This window comes from Tamandua tetradactyla, chromosome 1 (genome assembly GCF_023851605.1).
Source record: "Tamandua tetradactyla isolate mTamTet1 chromosome 1, mTamTet1.pri, whole genome shotgun sequence".
In the NCBI taxonomy this organism is placed as follows: Eukaryota; Metazoa; Chordata; class Mammalia; order Pilosa; family Myrmecophagidae; genus Tamandua; species Tamandua tetradactyla.
In genome coordinates, this window is record NC_135327.1 from 136929633 (window position 1) to 136949284 (window position 19652).

Genomic DNA, 19652 nt, shown 5'->3' on the forward strand with positions numbered 1-19652 from the left:
GACTATATGGGAACTATTCAAATGCCATTTCCCCTGTCTCACCCAGAGAAATATGTACACTAAAGCACCTGATTAGAAATACTGAGGACTAACTGATGACCCAGTGAAATGAAAGAGGAAGAATAGAATTATTGGAGATCATTAGTGAGAGGACAAATCCACTCTCCTAACCACAGTAGAATCGGCAAGTCTCATTGTATACAATAACTTATGTTCATGTTGAAGGCGATGACTTATAAGGAAAAGGAAAATTGAGGTATATATTCCCCACATGGCATAATGTTCCCACCAGGCATGGTTAAAATTAGAAAGCTTTGCACATTTATTAAATTCATTCATTAAAATCATTTATCACTTTCAACTGATACCATACTACAAGAGAATAATATTTTGTAAAATGATACTACACATCTTAAATATAATCCACCTCCTTAGTAGTGAGGTGTGGGTATGGTCAGCATTGCCATCCTTCAGCATTTTAACAAAACCCCAAGTACTAAGATCCCAAGTTGAAATGTTAATCTGTATGTAGATGGGTATTTAATGAACCTAAATTGTATTGACAGAACGATACCGGTGGACTCCGTAGCCTCGTCAACAAGTGGACCACATTCTTAAAAGCGAGGCTGGTGTGCTCAGTAACAGATGAAGACGGCCCGGAGACATACTTTGATGAATTAGGTACATAGATGTTGGATTGAGAAGTGATCTTTAAGGAGACTTTGTAGGGTTTATATATAAGTTACCAAGGAGGCTATATTTTCCACGTGTATGTTTAGCATAAATAATGTGCCAATTTGTATTAACCATCTAAATTCCCTTCACAAATTTTTTAAAAGGGTTTTTTATCTATTTTGTCCTTGAATGCACTGCGGAAACATGTATTTCGTTGAATTCACCGTAAATGTGTGTGTTTGTGTTTTACTTGTATAATTTATACACAGGTTGTGATATGCTTCTGCTTTTATAGCTAGATGTGGATCTTATTTATATTAAAATATTTAATACTTTGATTTGATATCAATTTGTATGAGAATACAGTTATATATTTTTACTACTGCATCTAATGGACAGAAGGGAGATTAGATGGAAAAGTGTTAGACTGAAAATTAGGAGACTTGTGTGTCTGTCGTAGTTCTTCTTGGTGACCCTGGGAACAGGTGTTCTCAGCATGAATGAGAAGGCTTGTCCTTTCCAGTCAGGTAAGGTTGAACAACCCAGTCCCTTCCCACCCAGGAACAGTTCTCCTTTTAATCAGAAAAACTTGGCGCACATTATAGTGTCACATTTACTAAGTGACCTTTGGAAGTTACTTTTCTGCTGCCTTAATCCTCAAACTCTAAAGTACTAGTTATCCTGAGATTTTGAGGCAGGTGATGAGACAACCAATAAAAACATTACAATATGATAAAAACAGTATTTTGAACACTTATAAAAACTGATAGCTGGGGCGGACAATGATGGCTCAGTGGCAGAATTCTCGCCTGCCAAGGTGATTCCCGGAGTCCCTGCCCATGTAAAAAATAAAGAAATTTAAAATAAGACTGATAGTTGGTCTCCTCAGAAGCATTTATGCTGATCATGGAACCCATCATTTCTAAACCAGTTTTTCTAGATACAAAAATTCTAAACATCATATTGTGACATAACCCAGCCTCTCATTATTTCCCCAAAATAATTTGCAAATGTGTTTATGTTTCAGAGACTCAGGATGTTTCAATCTTTTTGGTGTATTCTGGTGTATGGTTTTGAAATTTACATGGTTGTAGCCCATAGTATATACCATTTGCCTTTCCTGCTTAATATTTAACAGCATGGTTTCCATATGGTTACAAGGTCTTCATAAATATCCCTTTTAACATTTCATTTAACTTACTTTAGCATGTGCCTATCATTTAGTTTTTTTCAAAGTATAATGATGCTATAGGTGTATCTTTCTGAATAATACTTTCCATAGTTGAAATTTTTTCCTCAGAGTAAATTCTTTAAAATACAGTTACAAGTTGGAAACTTTAAAAGAATGACATCTTTTCTTTTACAGAGGATGTTTTTCTGCTAGAAACTGATAATCCAAGAACAACACTAGTATATGGCATTTTTACAACATCAAGGTAATTATTACACAATTACATTTTATGAGTGAAACATGAACTTTATTGAACTGTAGCAATTGTTACAAAAGAATTCTCTTATTCAGCTTTCTATTTAACATAACATTTGGGATATAAATTCCAGGTTTATTTATTTTCCTGATCACCAAAATACATTTGAGCTGAACTAACCTTCTCAAAATAGTTTTGTACAATTTTTATAGTGATTATGCACTATTTTCTCAAATTTTATCACTATATTATATGTTATAAAGAAAATAATTTGAGGACTCATTCAAATAAAATTTTGGCATTTCTATTAAAATAACATTATTTCATAAAAGAGGTATAGTGTTATTTTATTAATGGGATTGATTTCTCTGAGTTAAATTATGATAGTTCATATTCATAGTGATTTGTAATTTGAATTCATGTTTTTAAAAAATCATCCATTTTTGTTATTATTGAAAAGATAAGGCACTAGAAACTTCTCAGTTGTGTTCTACTTCTTGAACCATTGAAAGTTTATTGAAATTTATTAGTGTCTACTGCCTCCATGGGTAAATTAAATGCTCTTTTTTTGGGCGGGTGGGGTGCCTGGTCCAGGAATGGAACCCAGCTTTCCCGCATGGGAGGCGAGCATTCTACTGCTGAACCACCCGTGCACTCGTTAAAGTAAATGTTTTAATGCCTTATTTCAAAATGGAAGTTTTTCAACTTTTGAAACCATAGTGTTCAACTTTTCCAAAATGAATCATCTCAACTTATTGTAAAGAACTTCAAAGTCTATTTTTATTGCATTTAAATTTTTTCAATTAAGAAAATAATCTCTTTTTCTTTTCTTTTTCTAGCTCAGTTTTTAAAGGATCGCAGTGTGTGTGTATCATTTATCTGATATACAGACCGTATTTAATGGGCCTTTTGCCCACAAGGAAGGGCCCAATCATCAGCTGATTTCCTATCAGGGCAGAATTCCATATCCTCGGCCTGGCACTGTAAGTATCCAGGAAAGTTTCTTTGCGTTTATTATTATTTTAAAATATAATTTAACAGAAATTAATATCCTGTTGATAGTTATTAAATACAACCCTAGACCTCCTGATATACTCGTTACAATGTTTTACCCACAAATTCCCAGAGTGAGATTTTACAAAGTGTTGCATACGTCATAGCATGCTTTACATTTTTAAAATGTTATTGCTAACAAAATTTTGTTCAGATTTTTTAAATTTTATGTAAGTTAGCCAGGGAAGAGATATTTTCCTTAACTTCTTGGTCAAGAAGCCAAAATGTTTTTAACTTTCAGGTGAGAGGGTAAGAATTTAAATGCTACTTGCTTTTCACTACACTTCTCTATATTGAGGTTTCATCCACTTTAATGAAAAAATAAATACGAGAGAATTAATTAGAAATACCTCAGGTATTTCTATCTTAAGAGATATTTGTAGTTAGAAATTATCTGTTATATATTTCTCACAAAAATATTCAGTATATGTGAGAAAATAATTGCAATTAAAGTGTTATAATCAAAATGATATATTTATAAATTATAAAACCGTATACAAATAAGAATCACTCAACTGTATGCAGCTTGATAAATTAGAAATTGCCTGAACTAGTACTACTATTTATGAGACATACAGATATATCCGTGCATGCAAAATTAGTAATATTAAAGGAAATATTCAAAACTTTTTTTTTGATGAAGATACAGACAGTACAGTGGGGGATTGAAATTGAACATTTATAGGACTCCAGTGATATTTTTTACTTCCTTTGGTACATAAAAGTGCCACTTTCTAGAATATTGATTAGTTTCTGTCTCTGTAAAATGACATAAGGCTGCTTATTGAAAGGACATGGTATACAATTGACCCTCAAGAGAAGCATAAATTTTTCTATCCCTGCATGTCATAAAACGAGTTGCAATTATAAAGTGGTAATAGAAATAAATAAAGAAGAATGAGTTTATGGGGAAAAATTAAAAAATCATTGAACATGCTATTTGTTTAAACAAGGTTTTTTTTCTTTGTGCTTGTCTTAAAATTACCTTTGTTAATATTTTTTCAGATATTCAGCCCATGTAATTTCTCCTTATTTTGATTCACTTAATGTTATTATTAGAGTTTATTTGAAATGCATAGTTTAATCCTTTATTTTCTCATACTCTTGAAATATACTGCTGTCAACTTTTAAAAAAACAGAGAAAATAGTTAGTTATGTCTTTAAAGAAAAATATTTATTTATTTATTCAAAAGTTAAAGGGTTCCAATTTGAACTTCCTTGATCAGGAAGTTCAAAGATTAATCACTGATATGTATTTTATATAGTAAATTAACTTTTAATTAACTTTAGATGGATGATCAGATTACTATATACCTGTAAAAGCATTAAAATTTAAAAACTCATAATTAATCATGCTAGCAGTAAAGTCATATCATAGAATTTGCAATATCCTCTTTTTATTACTTCTCTTTGATGCATGTAGCTTAACAGAAGATGAATAAAATATTTAATTACTTCATATAACACAATGAAAAAAAGCCAGAAAATACATCCATTTTAGGATACTTCAGGTTAGGGAATTTTGGATAGGAAGCAGAGATTACATAAAAGAAGAGAAAGGGAAGAAAAAGCTGAAAAATCTCTACATTCCATTATAAGTCAACAGAGTATTTAATGAGTTTCCAGGTGGCTCACTGATACCATCCTCCAAAGATAAATCGTATTTAGTGAGTGACTTATTATTTGAAGTTGACCTACTCATATCTGCATCTGTCACTTTTAAAATTTTTATTCTGGTGACATGTGCTTTTGGTGTAAAGTCTAAGAAATCATTTGCCTACCACGAAGTCCTGAAGAAAATTCAGCAGTGGTTGCGATCGCATGTGCTTTCCTCACTCACTCTTTGTGCAACATGCATATATGTGACTTTTAAAGGAGCACTTGAGTTGTAAAGTACTTATAGAAGCAGACTTATATTTTCCCCAAACAAAACCTTTAGAGGAATACCTCAGACAAACAAATAAAACAGATATAAGAGACCCACTCTGGATGAGTCAGGGTTTAAGCCCTCAGAGCTTCAGGCAGCGTGTGCTAGAGACACATATACCTGCACGCCAGAGCAAGTTATGGGAATTTCATCCCAATTTAATGACATCTCCATGACAACTTGAAATCAACCATGCAGGGAGCACTTACAGCATGAAAACTTGTAAAATGCTACATTTCAGGGATTTTTTTTTTCCTGAAGAAAAACCACCACTGACCCCCACCCCCCACTCCTCTTTTGGGTCTTCACTCACCTGACAACTCTTAAGTCACTTAACAGAAGCCTGGCACTCTGAGACTCTCAGTGAGAAAATCACTCATATAGAATAGCAAAGTAATATAGGAATAGACAGACCCTTTTTAGTAAAATTAAATAAAGCAATGTTTAATTAGAGAATTCTGCTAACCATTCCACTTTCCATTATTTCTGAGCAACCAACAATAAGCAGGTTTCCTGTTCTAAAACAGTAGAGAAAAAGCCAGAGTTAGTAATACACATCTGGAGCAGAATCCATGAAACAAGGGAATAGTCCATACTTGAGACGTATATCTGTAAAGGGGTTCCTTACATCTGGTGCTAAGAACAGAGCCATTCCTTTAAATATAAAACTTGTCAGATGAGTGAACTTTAGGGAATAACAGAGGCAGGGTGGAAGAGTGACCTCTGGATCTCCTCCTGGAAAAGCATATCTCCCGGAACATTTTGGTCCTCCACCCTTCACCAAACAACACACCATGAGATCAACTCTCTGACTCAGAGTGGCCGATGTCTGTCTGTTTTCTGGGCTTCCAGGGCTTACTATCCCACTCACATAGGCAGAAGATCTGCAGTGCAGTGACCCAAAGCATTCCCTCTTCTCAAGGGTTAAGAGTGTTGTCTCTGATTGTCCTCCCAACGAAGGATCAGCTCTGACTTTCAGATTTCATTTCCTCACACAGTAGTCCAGGTACTGGATGGACATCATAAATATATGACTGTGTTCTTAGAGAAATGACACTCTCAGATATCTTACAGCCTCACTCTAATGTTCCCAGTGGGTGCTCCTTTTGAAGCAGGGTGTTAGCAAATGGCCTCAACCGCAGCCCAAGTCAGTAGAAAGAAGCCTGCCAATTGTATCATAATGTTTTTCCATAAGTAATTCAAGTTTGTGGAAGAAACAAGACACCTTCAGTATGTTGCAAAGGGCAGCCAAAGACTGCAGAATCTGTGGCCAAGCTAACATATTACATTAATCTGTTGCAACATGTATAAGCCTTCTAGAGGAGACTGTACATATTATCCTGTTTAAACAGAGTCTACTAAAAGTGTTCATTTTTTAAAATCTACTTGTAAGTGGAACAGAACCATCTGCTCCGATCACTGTGTTTGGAACAGGCCTAGTACCTGATGCACAGAGGGAACACAGAAAGCTCATGATACACTTAGCCAGTGGTGTAAGAAGAAAAGCTCATTGCTGACACTTTTGTTGATTACACACACCTTCTGCTGTTTCTTTAGAAGGATTTGTATTCCTTTTAGATGTTTGCTAGCATTCAGTTAGGAAAGTTTGCAAAATAATTGAACATATGGACACTGAAAACTAGTTTTGTACTGTCTCACATCATTGTTCAAAGCACATGAATAATATAGACAGTAAACATGATTGCGATCTAGAAGAGAGACAAATTGTAATGGTTCCATATACTCTAGAGGACGTCTAAAGAATATGAGGTTGAGCTGGCCTGCAGGGTGATTTGATGTACACGTGTAGGGTAGGGCATTGCTCCAGGCAAAGGATGCAGCATAAACCACACTGCAAAGATAGAAATTGGTAAGTGAGGCCCGAAGGTTCTGCATGGACTAGTAGGACAGGAGCAAAGGACTGTTGTGTGCAGTGGAGGACAGGTGTAGGAATATGAAAGCCACATTGTTCTCAAGTGCAAGTTCTCAAGGTTATAATTCTTTGGGCTTCAAGTAAAGATCCTGCATTACCAAGAGTTCAAATATAAGGATACAAGTGCAAGATCAATGCTAGAAACTAGTATGGATTCTGGACTGACTTCTTTACATATCCATACACACTTAGTTTTCAAGGGTTGGGTTAAGACCCCCTTAGCATGTCAGTTCACACTTCTCTACTTCTGCATTTCCTGTCTGCTGTCTCTCTCCAGCCTTATTTCCTACCACTTTCCTCCATCTTGTGCTGTGTGCTCCAGCAACACCCAGGAATTACAGTTCCTTAAATACTCCAAACTTGTCTTCCATCTCTAAACCTCTTCAGAGACCTTACCAGTCTTAGTTCTCCACTATTCTTAATTTCTTTAAAAAATGTTGGCTCTTACACATATCTGGCAATTGATCATGAATGAAACTGTTCCTTACAATATTTCAAAATCCATCTATGCCCATTGTACAAAATTAGAAAATATGTATAAACAAAAAGAAAATTAAAAATTGCTCATAATTCTATCCCCCGACATTAACCCTTATCAGTGAATATTTTAATATATATCTTTTTAATCCTTGCTGCATTATATGCTGAACATGCTGTTTTGTCCAGCTAATACTTAGTCTTACATTTGTATTCCTGTTTTAATACGAGTAGTAATAATAATCATTTTTAAGCTTAATATGTGTCAGGCACTGTTCAAATTTCTTTACATAACATTTAATAATCACAATAATTCTGGGAAGTAGACTTTATTATTGACTTTTTGCAGATAAGAAGACTGAGGTGCAAAGAGATACAGAAACCCCAATAAATAACTTTTGGAGTGTATTTTGGGGTTATAATTCACACCCAACATATTTGGCTCCAAATCTGACACTTTATCCCATTGTACCATAATAATGAATTTGTAGCTCCCTTTAAACACCATATTATTTAATACTTCTATATTTTTGCTCATTCTTTTCCCTCCACAAAAATATCTTTTCCACTTTTGGTGGGGGCTTGCCAATTCCTGTTCATTCTTGGACTCTCTTGACATGATCACGGTTGAATGTGATTGCAGGATGGTAACATTACAATGTGCAATTACAAGGAATTTTTGGTCTGGAAACCTAATTCTTTCTGACCCCTGGCTGAAGGAAAAAAAAAAGAGACACCCTTTATTATCAGCTGGGACTCCCACCTCAAACTCCAGTGTTAAACTCTTAGTTAAGCTATTATACTTGAAGGAAATTTTTGTTTTTGTTTTCTATGCTATTTAAACCTTCACAAAGCAAGTTGAAAGCTTGCTATGTCTATTTCCATCCCATTTCCTAAACCCCAGTGTTGGATCGGATCACTTCAATGTGTGAATAGTTAAGAATTTTCCAGAAAAAGGAGAGAAGACATTTAACCAGTGCCTAGGCTTCCCTGCCACCAGCCTTGTCATTTGCTCTGAGACCAGATGCATCTGGTGAATAAGTTGTCTGCATAAATAAGGAAAGAGTTGTTCAGGGCTTCTTAGAGAACTCTGGAGCTCTTCCCATTGCAGTTATGGGAGAGAGAGCTAGTATGGATCTACCAAAGGGCCAATTTTCCCACTACATGATGACCAGATGCAAACTGGACTAAACTTCCCCCTTCAGAGTTTTTCAGTCATTCCATGCATATCTTTATTGGGAAATAATCCCCTATTTTCCCATTTCCTTACTGGACTGTGAGTCCTTGAAGGGAGACACTATGCTTATTCATTTTTGTGTGGAACGTTTAGGTGCATGCCTGGAATAGAGTGATTTCATATAATTGCATGTGTCACAAATACTATTTTTACTGTGATACTTTTCATTTATAATTGATATTTTTTTTACATTTAAAAATGTAAAAGCTATTAAGGAGAAATGGGACATATTTGGCTCACAGACATAGTTTGTCAACATTGCTTAATAAGAAAATGTTTTTTAAAATATGGCAGCTGGAAATTAATTTTCAATTATCCCAATTTTGTGCCAGTATTTGTGTATTCCCAGAACTTACAGAATAATTGAAAAACAATTACCTACAAAAATGCAATAGGGAAAAACATAAGAAAATATTTAGATTCCTATGTATAAAAATAGGTCTTTTTGTTCCTATGCTAAACATATTATCAGAGATCAAATCATTTTTCTTAATGAGGAAAGAATAACAATTTTTAAAATATGAGTTTATTTCATTCCTTAAGTATTTATTATACACAATAACAAAAAAATGGAATTAAACTGTTTGTTATGACATGTTTCCATACTTGGCTTCAGGTCTTCTTATCCAGGTAATACCATTACAGACACTGTCTGAATCTAGTATGATTATTTTGCTACCTCTGTGATTTAGCTTTCAAAAGAAGAAGGTCCCTTTAGGAGAAAGCAGCTTTATATGTATGCTTTGTGGAGAATTAGGGAACATGTTATAGATAAGACCCTATATAGTCCAAACTGATTGAGAACTGCAATTAATATAATCTGTTTATAAAATTTGTCTCAATGTGGTAGAAAATTCTGGTTGGAAAAAAAAACATTTAAAAAACCATCAGCCTTAAGTGCCAATTGCCTCTTGTACATAGACATACTGAAGTTTATTTTTTTCTCTGATGTTATTTACACTCACTGACCAATATTTTTAGATTTTCCTTTATTTGCACTTTTTATCAGTTTTCTTATATACATATTAAAATTGCCTTTCATTTCTTTAAATTGATCAACTTTTATTACTAAAGTAAAAGAGTCAAAGGAGTTTAGATGTTTCTTTAATATTTAACAACTATGGTTTTGAGCAACCTACGTAGAATTTTTATCAGAATTTCTTTTGCCATTAAGTAAAGCCCAGAAACCAGACACTTATAATTTAATAAGCTTATCACCCACCAAAATAACTGCTAACTGAAATGACATGAATTGCCTGGTAATATATCCTAACTTTAGATCTTTCCAGAACTTGCAAATGAGAATACTTGCAAATACTTAAAGAGGCATCTAAGTCTAGCAAAACCATAATTAATGGTGTTTTATGAAAGGCTGGATCTATTTAAATTGTCCATGCATTGTTCTTTCCATGTATTCATTCACTGAGCAATGCATTTCTCTTCTACCACTTTGTGTGATGAGTGAGGGTAGAAAACACCCATAATTCTATACTTTGCTGAAGTAGGGAATGCACCCGTCAGCTTAGAATGCCCTCAAATTAAATCCTTTTTCCTCACTTGGGCTTCACTGTGGGGCAATTTATAAACATCTATATTTAAAATATAATGTTTTTATTTTCTTTTGAGATAAACATATGAGCCCCAGATGAAATTCTAGTTAATGCAATTATGAATGTTAGTCTTAGTTTTATTATTTTCTCATTATCTCTCCTTGGTGAAGTTATTGAATGGTGCCATGTGCCTTTCTACAAAAAGAGAACTATAGTTCCAGGTCCTGTAAAAACTGTTAGTGATGTTAAATGGTCAAAGTTGCCGTAAAAATTGTTTTCAGGATAAGGCAGTCCTCGTTTGAACAAATGTGGTCATATTGGTAATTTGCTGAGGTTTATTTGAAAATATGGGTCTGCCTGGCAACCCTGGCCCAGAGGCATTAACTCTGTTGGATAACTGTTGTAAAGGTTTAACCCATATTTTTTTTGGTCCCCAAAGATGTTTTTCTTTTTTCATTGAGTCAACATTAAAAATTTGACAGAATTCACACAAAATACCACATTTCTGTCTTCTGTTGAAGTCTAGCCACTCTGGATACTTACTTTCCTGGATAAGAGCAATCGTGGAGAAACAAGTCTCTGTTGCCACCTTTAGATAAGCACGTACTTTCCAGTTCATCACAGTTCTCCTCACTTCCTACTGTTTACCTCTGATGCTGTATTCATTACTATTGAATGAGAACCTTGATTTGCTGCTTTCCTTTCTCTCTGTAACTGTTTTAAAGAGGATAAAGGCAAAATAGGATTGGAATGCCACATGTTTCAAGAAAAATAGGAAAAAAATGTTTTTCTGTTTTCCTGGTTTGTTTTAGAATACTGACAGATGTTGATGTTTTAGAATACTGACACTGTGTCTCTAGGTGTAAACACCATACCTGCAAAGCCCTCATGTAGTTTAACCCTTAGATCCCAGTAGTGATTGAGTTTGTTTTATGCTTTAGCAATTCCCAGCCTATCCTTGAGTTTGGCTTTAGGTGCTCTTCAAATGGAATCTTCATTCTATGGCCTTAACAGCCCTTGTCAGGCTCCCTTTCCACAACTGCTGAAGTTGCCCAGCAACTTCTGAAGTTCTTTCTTCAGCACTCACTGTTGTTTGCTCTCGGCCCCTTTGGCTTTGATGCTCTGAATCTTTCCTCTACTGGCCAGAAATGATGCCCAGGTTCATATGCTATACAAGAATTACAGGCCAAATATAATCTATTAACCCAACAGCTATTTATTGAATATAAATATAGTATATTATATTATAGTATAATATAATGTATATATAGTATATAATATAGTATATATTATAGTATATATATAATATAGTGTATATTATAGTATAGTATAATGTAATATAATGTAATGTGGCTTTTATATTTCTGAGGAAGCAATGAACAAAATAGAACCAGATATGGCCAATATACATCTTACATTCTAGAGGGAGAAACAAGTCACAGATGTATGACAACGAATATATAATATGCTATTAAGTTAAGAAGAGTTTGAAGAAAAATACAGTAGACAAAAGACATAGAGATAAAATGGTGACTTTTAAACTGAGAACTGAATGAGGAAACAGAAAGTTATGGAAAAGAGTACTCTAGACTGGGGGTCGGTGTGTGCCAGTGTCCTGGAGAAGAGCATGCATCGATGTTCAGGAATAGCAAGAAACACAATGGAGAGGTCGTCTCAGGCCATATCGTGAAGGTCTTGCAGGCCAGGCCAAACTGCTGGGATTCTGTCCCAAGCTTAGATAGAAGTCAGCAGAGTCTGTCTTAGAGGGGAATTTTCAGATCTAATTTACCACACTTAATCCAAGCCCTGACTTTGGAGATCCCTCTTTTGGGAGAGGATAGGTCAGATGGAATACAATTCCAGTATATTACAGTTCTTATTGAATTTGACACTCATTTTAGCCAGGATTAGTTTGAGTCCTGCAAGGCTCCCCACCCACCCTCCACCCCAAGCCCTAGCAAAGCAGCATCTGGCACAGAATAAAAAAGAAAACAAATGCTAATGGGAAGGTTGAAAAGTTATATCATGCACAAAATAGTGTCAGCTCCTCTCTGGGAAGACAGATATGATAAGATAAGTGGTCTTAGCTCATTCAAATTATCAGTTTATACACATTGCATATTAATATTATACAGACAGTGATATCAACAGTCATGCTATTTTCTCCTAAATGGGCAGTGAATACACTTAAAACAAGTATTACTATTTTTTAAAGTAGAGACATTTTGATTATTACAGAAAAAGTAACTATTTTGATTATTGACTTTGTTTGTTTAAAACATTTTTAGTGTCCAGGAGGAGCCTTTACACCCAATATGCGAACCACCAAGGAACTCCCAGATGACGTGGTTACTTTTATTCGAAATCATCCTCTCATGTATAATCCCATCTACCCAATCCACAGAAGGCCTTTGATTGCCCGGATAGGCACAGACTACAAGTACACGCAGATAGCAGTGGATCGAGTGAACGCTGCTGATGGCAGATACCATGTCCTGTTTCTCGGAACAGGTAAGTGTGTGAGCTGTGAAACGTCAAGCTGCAGCTTTACTGTGTAGTAGAAGGCAATACTATCATATAGGTAGTCGTGAAGGGCCGTGATACTGGAACCATAAAGACTCCAGCGTTTTCTTCTTTCTGACCCTCACAGTCATTTAACCTCCCCACACCTTGTTGTCTACATCTGTAAAATGGAGTTAATAACATGTACTGATTAATAGGGTCTGGTGAGGATTAAATGTATTAACATATGTACAGCACCTACAACAGTACCTGGCACCCATAGTGACATGCGAGAATCATCATGAGCCAAATGAAGGGATGGAAAGAAATTTTAAGTGTGGGGAATGTTTCTCCCAATTGAAGCAAAATCTTAGACTTCTTCATAACTACGTGGAGCCATTTTTAAAGTGATAATGAAAAAGATAATGATAGATAACATGTTCTAGATAACATTTGGAAATGAATTTAGTAACTCAAGTATGAGCAGGGTTTTTGAAAATATTAATGGTCCCATTTTGATGCATCCACAAACCGGGTTTGCAAATCGACTCTAATAGACAACTTGAGTGAAAACACTCTTTTCAGAGACCTACATGATGGGAAAGGATAATTCTGGTATGAACTAGTACAGTGGTTCTCAAAGAGTGGCTGCTGACCAACAGCATCAGTAAGACCTGACAAGATGTTAGAAATGCAGATTTTCAGCCCCCAAGGCAGGAATTCTGTGAATGAGACACAGCCATCTGTTTTAGCAAGCAGGCAGGGTAATTCTGATAGGCAGCAAAGTCTGAGAATCATTACAGAAACCAAGCCTGAATTGCTAGGCACGCAGTGGCTCACAATATATTTAATATATTACAAACAGCCCTAGCTAACTTAGAAGCAGTAATAAAGGAACTTCTCTTTGCCTGCCTTACTGTAATATAAAAATTTCTCCAGGAAATTAGTGTCTCTACTACTTGAATAAATAGATATAAATATGTCATTAAACATGACTGTAATATATCACAATATTGGAATATGCAATCTGACTTAAGGGGTTAATTTCACTAAGACTTAATCAGTTTAAAATGTGGATATTTAAAAATTTGTGCTAAATAAAATTTCAAAGCACGCTTTCCTTGAAAAATTCTTATTTTATTTCTTATTTATTTATTTATTTTTTAGTTCTTATAGTAAAAACTCCAGTTCTGGGTGGGTCACTGTGTCTCAGCAGGCAGAGTTCTCGCCCGCCATGCCGGAGACCCGGGTTCAATTCCCAGTGCCTCCCCATGCAAACAAAAGAAACAAAACAAAAAATCCCAGTTCTAAAGCCTTCATTATTATATGATTTCAGTTTGTACTATTCTGAGATGGGAGAATATTCTGATATGTACTGTTTGGCATCCTGTCCACATTCCAACATATCTGTGTTTTCATGAGTCCTCTCTTGTCTTAATTCACATCTGAGGAATAGCCCTTCCTTCACAGACCGACCATTTCCCACTCTGCTTTCAATTTTTATTTTCTCCTTCCATCTCAAGGACCTTATTTATTGATTAAATTTGTATTCACTGCATTCTTCCATTTTACCTCCTCCTGTATCCTTGACTTAGAAATGTTATATGGAGACACTAAACTAAATTCATTCTTTCATCCACAGTAACCTGTCTATTGTACTTCTGATTTTTCCAAGGTCTTGAATATTTTCATGATAAGAAAATCCAATTGACTCTAACTGTTCAGATGCCCCATCTGCTCTTTTCATCATTTGGCATTGTAGAATTTTTCTTTTCCTGTTTCTTCAGCCAAGTGCATTATAATTCCCTGTTATATTTGGCAGTTCCTTCTCAATTACCTTCTTTATCCCAACTTCTTCCTGCCCATGATGTGAGTATCCCCAAGATCCTGTTCATGGACCCCTTCTTTTTGCATATTCTCTGGCCTTTTCATTCAGTCCCTTGGTTTCAAATATCTTTTCCATACAAGCAAATTCCAGATGTATATCACTAGTCCTTGCCATTTCCCTAGTCTAATATTTGCATTTACATTTGCAATAACACAAATTCTATCACCTATTAATACTTGAAACAGTTTGGATTTCAGACTCAGCTTATCTTCTTCTAAGATTCTTTAACCAACTCTTTGTATTCATTCTCCCATAATTATATATATTACCACACGTTCTTCTCGAGGTTCTGTCTCTTCATGATATATAATTTCTCCCTACACACATCACAATACCTGGCAAGCTCAGTAAATATTTATCAAAATGAATTGAAATCGTAGCTATGTCCGTTGCTACACATGCAATTAAATTATATCATAACTGAATGCGAAAGTTTTTCTTCAATTGCGTCTAAGCTGTGTTCTCCAGAGATGCAACCTCCATGTGAATGATTACTAAGTGCTGCTTTCAGCCTCTGCTCAGATCATCCCCTGTTGAGTTTGCCTTTGGAAAAATTAACTAATTTTTTTTCCTTGAAGAGTGGCAGTAATTTAAAGGCACACCTCTCCCTAATGTCTTATATTACCCAGAAAAATGAATGTTTTCTTTCTTCTTTTTGAAGCCTGTCTTAGAGTTGGACTTTGATACCACAATGGATTTTTTTTTTCCTTCCTGAAAGTCTACATAAAATATGTAAATCTCATGGATGGAATTTTTAAGTAGTCTTTATAAACTGGGCCACAGTGTTGATTAAGATAGAGGACAATAGCAAACTTCTTTTGCCCAAATGCTTTGGCTTTTCGTACTGCATACATTTCTTGCACGTTTACATAGACTTTTCATGTTGCTGTTTAAACGTGTCATTTTCAAAGGCAGAATTTAGGCATATGTCTTTAATTGTAGTGGGGGGATCCACTAATGATGGCTTACAAATCCACATGAGTTTCTTGTGGGCTCTATTCTAATAGGAAAGTGTATGCTATGACAACCCTCTGCCAACAAAAACTTTCGGAATAGATGGTAGCTCAGTCATTGAACTTAATCTTCATTGTCATATTAGGCTGCACTATAATTTGGTTAAGTGATTTCAGTTTACCTGAAACTTTAACAACCAGCCCATTGCTTTAGCGTATTTGCTGCCCAAGAAATTTTTGAATTGCTGGTGAAATTTTTTGAAGAAATTGGATTTGCTTGCTGCTAAAAGTGAATGAGAGACTTTTCTGAAATGGCTTTTGGGAGAATCACAGGTCATTGTTCCCAGGAATTCTTAGCTTAGGGTATCTAAATTTGGGGAAGAATATAACATTTCTTAGGTATTGCCAAATCCCTGACAACTGGAAAATAATTTAGCTGTTAGAAATAAATACTCCAATTGTTATCACAATGATGAAAGCTGCTCTCATAGATCTCCTCTCGACCATCAGGGAAAATTCATGGAAATTCAATGAAGTCATAAATTGGCAAAGAAGATGTCACAAGGATAACTTATTTGACAGTTGATTGGGATGCAAATAGGATATCTAGACTATCACATAACTATATTCACTTGGGATATTATGAATGATTTTGCAGTTCAGAAATTCTCCAATGGTAGTTTTATGGACTCAATAACTGTTACAGTTATCCCATTATGATGAGCTACTCTGGCCCAGTTGGAGATGCTATTGATCTGGCCTTCTGCTTTCATGAACTCACTTACTGGTCATGAAATAGAAAGACAGGGGTGAGGGGGAAGGGGAAGGGGAAGGAAAAGGAGAAGGAGTGAGGGAGAGAAGGAAAGGGAAGGGAAGGAAGCAAAAGAAAAAAAACTATGAAAATATTGAGCTTTGTCTCCCAACCTTCTAATTCTTACAGTTTGCAAATCAAATGTCTAGTCTAGGGGTCAGCAAACTAGTGTCTGTGAACCAAATCTAGCTCACCGCATGGTTCTGAACAGCCCATAAACTAAGAAAATCTTTTTTTACATTTAATGTTTGAAAAAAATAAAAAAGAAATGCCATAACCAGAACAAATATAAGAAATTTGAATTCCAGTGTCCTTAAATAAAGTTTTAGAACACAGCCACATCCATTTGTTTATATATCGTCTGTGATTGCTTTTCTTTTACAACTGTAGAGCTGTATAGAACTGACAGAGACCACAGGGTACACAAACTCTAAAATATTTACTTTATTAAATAAAAACATTTATTATCTGGCCTTTAGAGAAAAAGTTTGCTGGTCTCAGTTTTGTTTGATAATTATGAGCTAAAAAAAAAGTTAACACCTTAACGAAGTTATTTTATAATATAGGGATAATATAGGGATAATACAGGGATTCATAAATATTGCCCCAAATAAACATTTCTTCCTTTATCTTGCATAAAGCATATCAGGTCATTTTATTAAGATTTATACTGGAATCTAAATTGCTTAATTTTTCCCACTCTTTCTGGTACCTATTCCCTCTAAAAAGATTATAGATTGAAAATAAATATTTTAAATTCAGTGCTTTGTTTCACGTTGTAGTATTTGATGTTATGTGAGATTTTTATTTGTTTTCAGTTCTGAATATTAGGACTATGGGTGTTTTTGATGTTTTTTACTCTTTTTTTTTCCTTAATCTTTACGAAGGCTATAAAACAGCAAGCAGGAGCTCTAATAGGATTAACATTTCTAATTTAACTTGACCACCTACTGCTTACATCTAGGCCATTTGTTCAAAACAGACTGTGTTATACACTTAAGAGTTTTTTTTGCCTGTTTTCCCTTTTGCTTCCAGAGTTATGGAAATATTTCAGTGTCTGGGTCAAGTTCAGGCATATTCTGACAAATTTATATTTTTATCTCTATATATGAATCAGTATGATGTCGTTTTTGATGAAAGAGCAAGAGTATTCTTGTGAATGGGTGTTAGAGATTTAGGATGATTTAATGCCATCAACCCTACATTAAAACTTTTTAATGTAGGGTTGATTCATGTGATGCCCTGGCCAAATTCTCATATGGTGTGCGCTGTTTCATGCCTCTTAGCTTCTGTTTAGCTTGGTGAGTACTAAGTTGGAACACTGTCTCCCATAAATCCTTTGAAAGTGTGGAGTTTTGAAGTATGTGCTGCATATGTGGCTAAAGTCTTAAAATCCTTGTCTTGCAGTGTTACATGATCACTACCTTCATGGTAACAAACCTATTCTGGCAGTCACAACTCTTGGAATGGCTCACTCTGAATGAACTACAGAACCAAGCATTTTGATTTTAAGGAATGCCCTAAAATATTTCATGTAAAATTTGATAACTGCAGCAGCAGTGTATTTGAGTTCAGAAAAGGCTAGCGTTGATTGGAAGCTGTGCATGAATGTCACTCTAAGATAATGGCTAGACTTCCCCTGCATTTAGGAGTGGGGAACAAATCCCTTTGTAAGTCACTGGTTTTTTAATAACATTGTGGTTCACTGCCTTCCAAAGTAGAATCTAGAAACTTCTGAGAGTTACCAAGGATTGTCACAGCAGGAAATACTAATGGAACAGAGTGAAATGGTGACTGAATTGACAGGAGAAAGATCATAAATCATGGTGTGATAGTTGCTTGATCATGCAGAAGAGTAGCAGAGAGGGATATGTCAAGAGAAACAAGTGGAGGGTAATCCTTACAGTGATTGCTAATTTAGACGCAAGTGTTCTCATTTAAATTTTGCCTTAAAAAGAAAATTGCAATGTAAATATATGGCCAATTGCTGAACAAAATCTTTATTTCAAAAAACGGGGTTCTTTTTCTTTAATCCACCTTTTTACAGATTCATTTTTTTAAAGACAGCATGCAATGTCACGTAATGATTATTTAAAGTATGGTGTTGCTATCTTGCTTGAATTATTCATTCTTTTATTTATTATTTTATTTACTGACCAAATAAGTATGCATGTTTCAGTTTTCTGAAATATTTTATTACTACTATAAAGATGCTAATTAAATTTATTTTCAGTGCCTATTGTGTTCCAGGTATATTGTATGCATTATCTCATCCAGTCCTCCCCAATATTCTATGAGGAATTGTTAGAATGTAAGCTCCATGGGAATGGCATGATTGTCTAATTTATTCATTGCTACATCCCTTGGAATACTTAGCGTATCACTCCAAGTAGTTGCTCAACAGCTATTATTCAAATTACGGTTAGAGAACACTATGATCACATAGATTTTGAATAGGCGATATGGGCAGAGTTTAAAACTGATTTCATACCCTGAATATTTAACCACTTCACCATTACTTATCTCAGTTTCCACTACCCTTATATATCCTTTGTCCTTTTACGAAGCTAAACTAATTTCTTTTTTTTATTTTCTCATTTTACTATGAATTGAATGTATGTCTCATCTGTATATGTCAAAAGAATATTGTCCATAGGTCTACATTCAAAATTAGCATTTGCAGTGCGTTGTTTGCATGCCACCACTCGTCTGAACCCATTCATGTGCTGTCAGCCAGTCTTTCATGTGAAGAAAATGCATTGTACAAGGTGACCAGGAAAACTTAGAGAACAAATTTTATAGGAACAGGCAGGCTTTTTGAATGTGAATCAAATGGACTGTTAAATAGAATTTAACCTGTAACTTTATATAGCTTTATAGCAGTTATAATATATTTAAGAATGAGAAGGTAACAATTCTTTATTGGGGGGTGTGGGATTGGGAAAGGAGGAGAGAGGGAAGGATGCAGAAATGAAGACCCTTAATTTTTGGTATATCACTACATCTTTGGGCATTTAAAATTCAAGATGAAGCTTTTATCTACTTTCAAAAAGTCTTGTCACACACTTACCAAAGTACACAAAAAACTGTGTGGTATGCTTCTATTTACTTAATTAAAATGTATTCTGCACAGCCTAATGATATATTTGAAGGGTTTCAAAGTATTATGTAAGTAGCCGATGCCTCTCATCAGGAGGAGAGATGGCAAAGATTTGTTCT

General features: G+C 35.0%; 1 protein-coding gene across 1 annotated transcript in view; it reads left to right on the plus strand.

The window, feature by feature from the left end:
* SEMA3C (semaphorin 3C) overlaps positions 1-19652 on the plus strand; it is a 177798-nt gene that overhangs the window by 113887 nt on the left and 44259 nt on the right. The window contains 5 exon segments of the mRNA XM_077152163.1: positions 567-681; positions 2042-2111; positions 2942-2955; positions 2958-3085; positions 12568-12790. Coding sequence (XP_077008278.1) covers positions 567-681; positions 2042-2111; positions 2942-2955; positions 2958-3085; positions 12568-12790 — 550 coding nt within the window.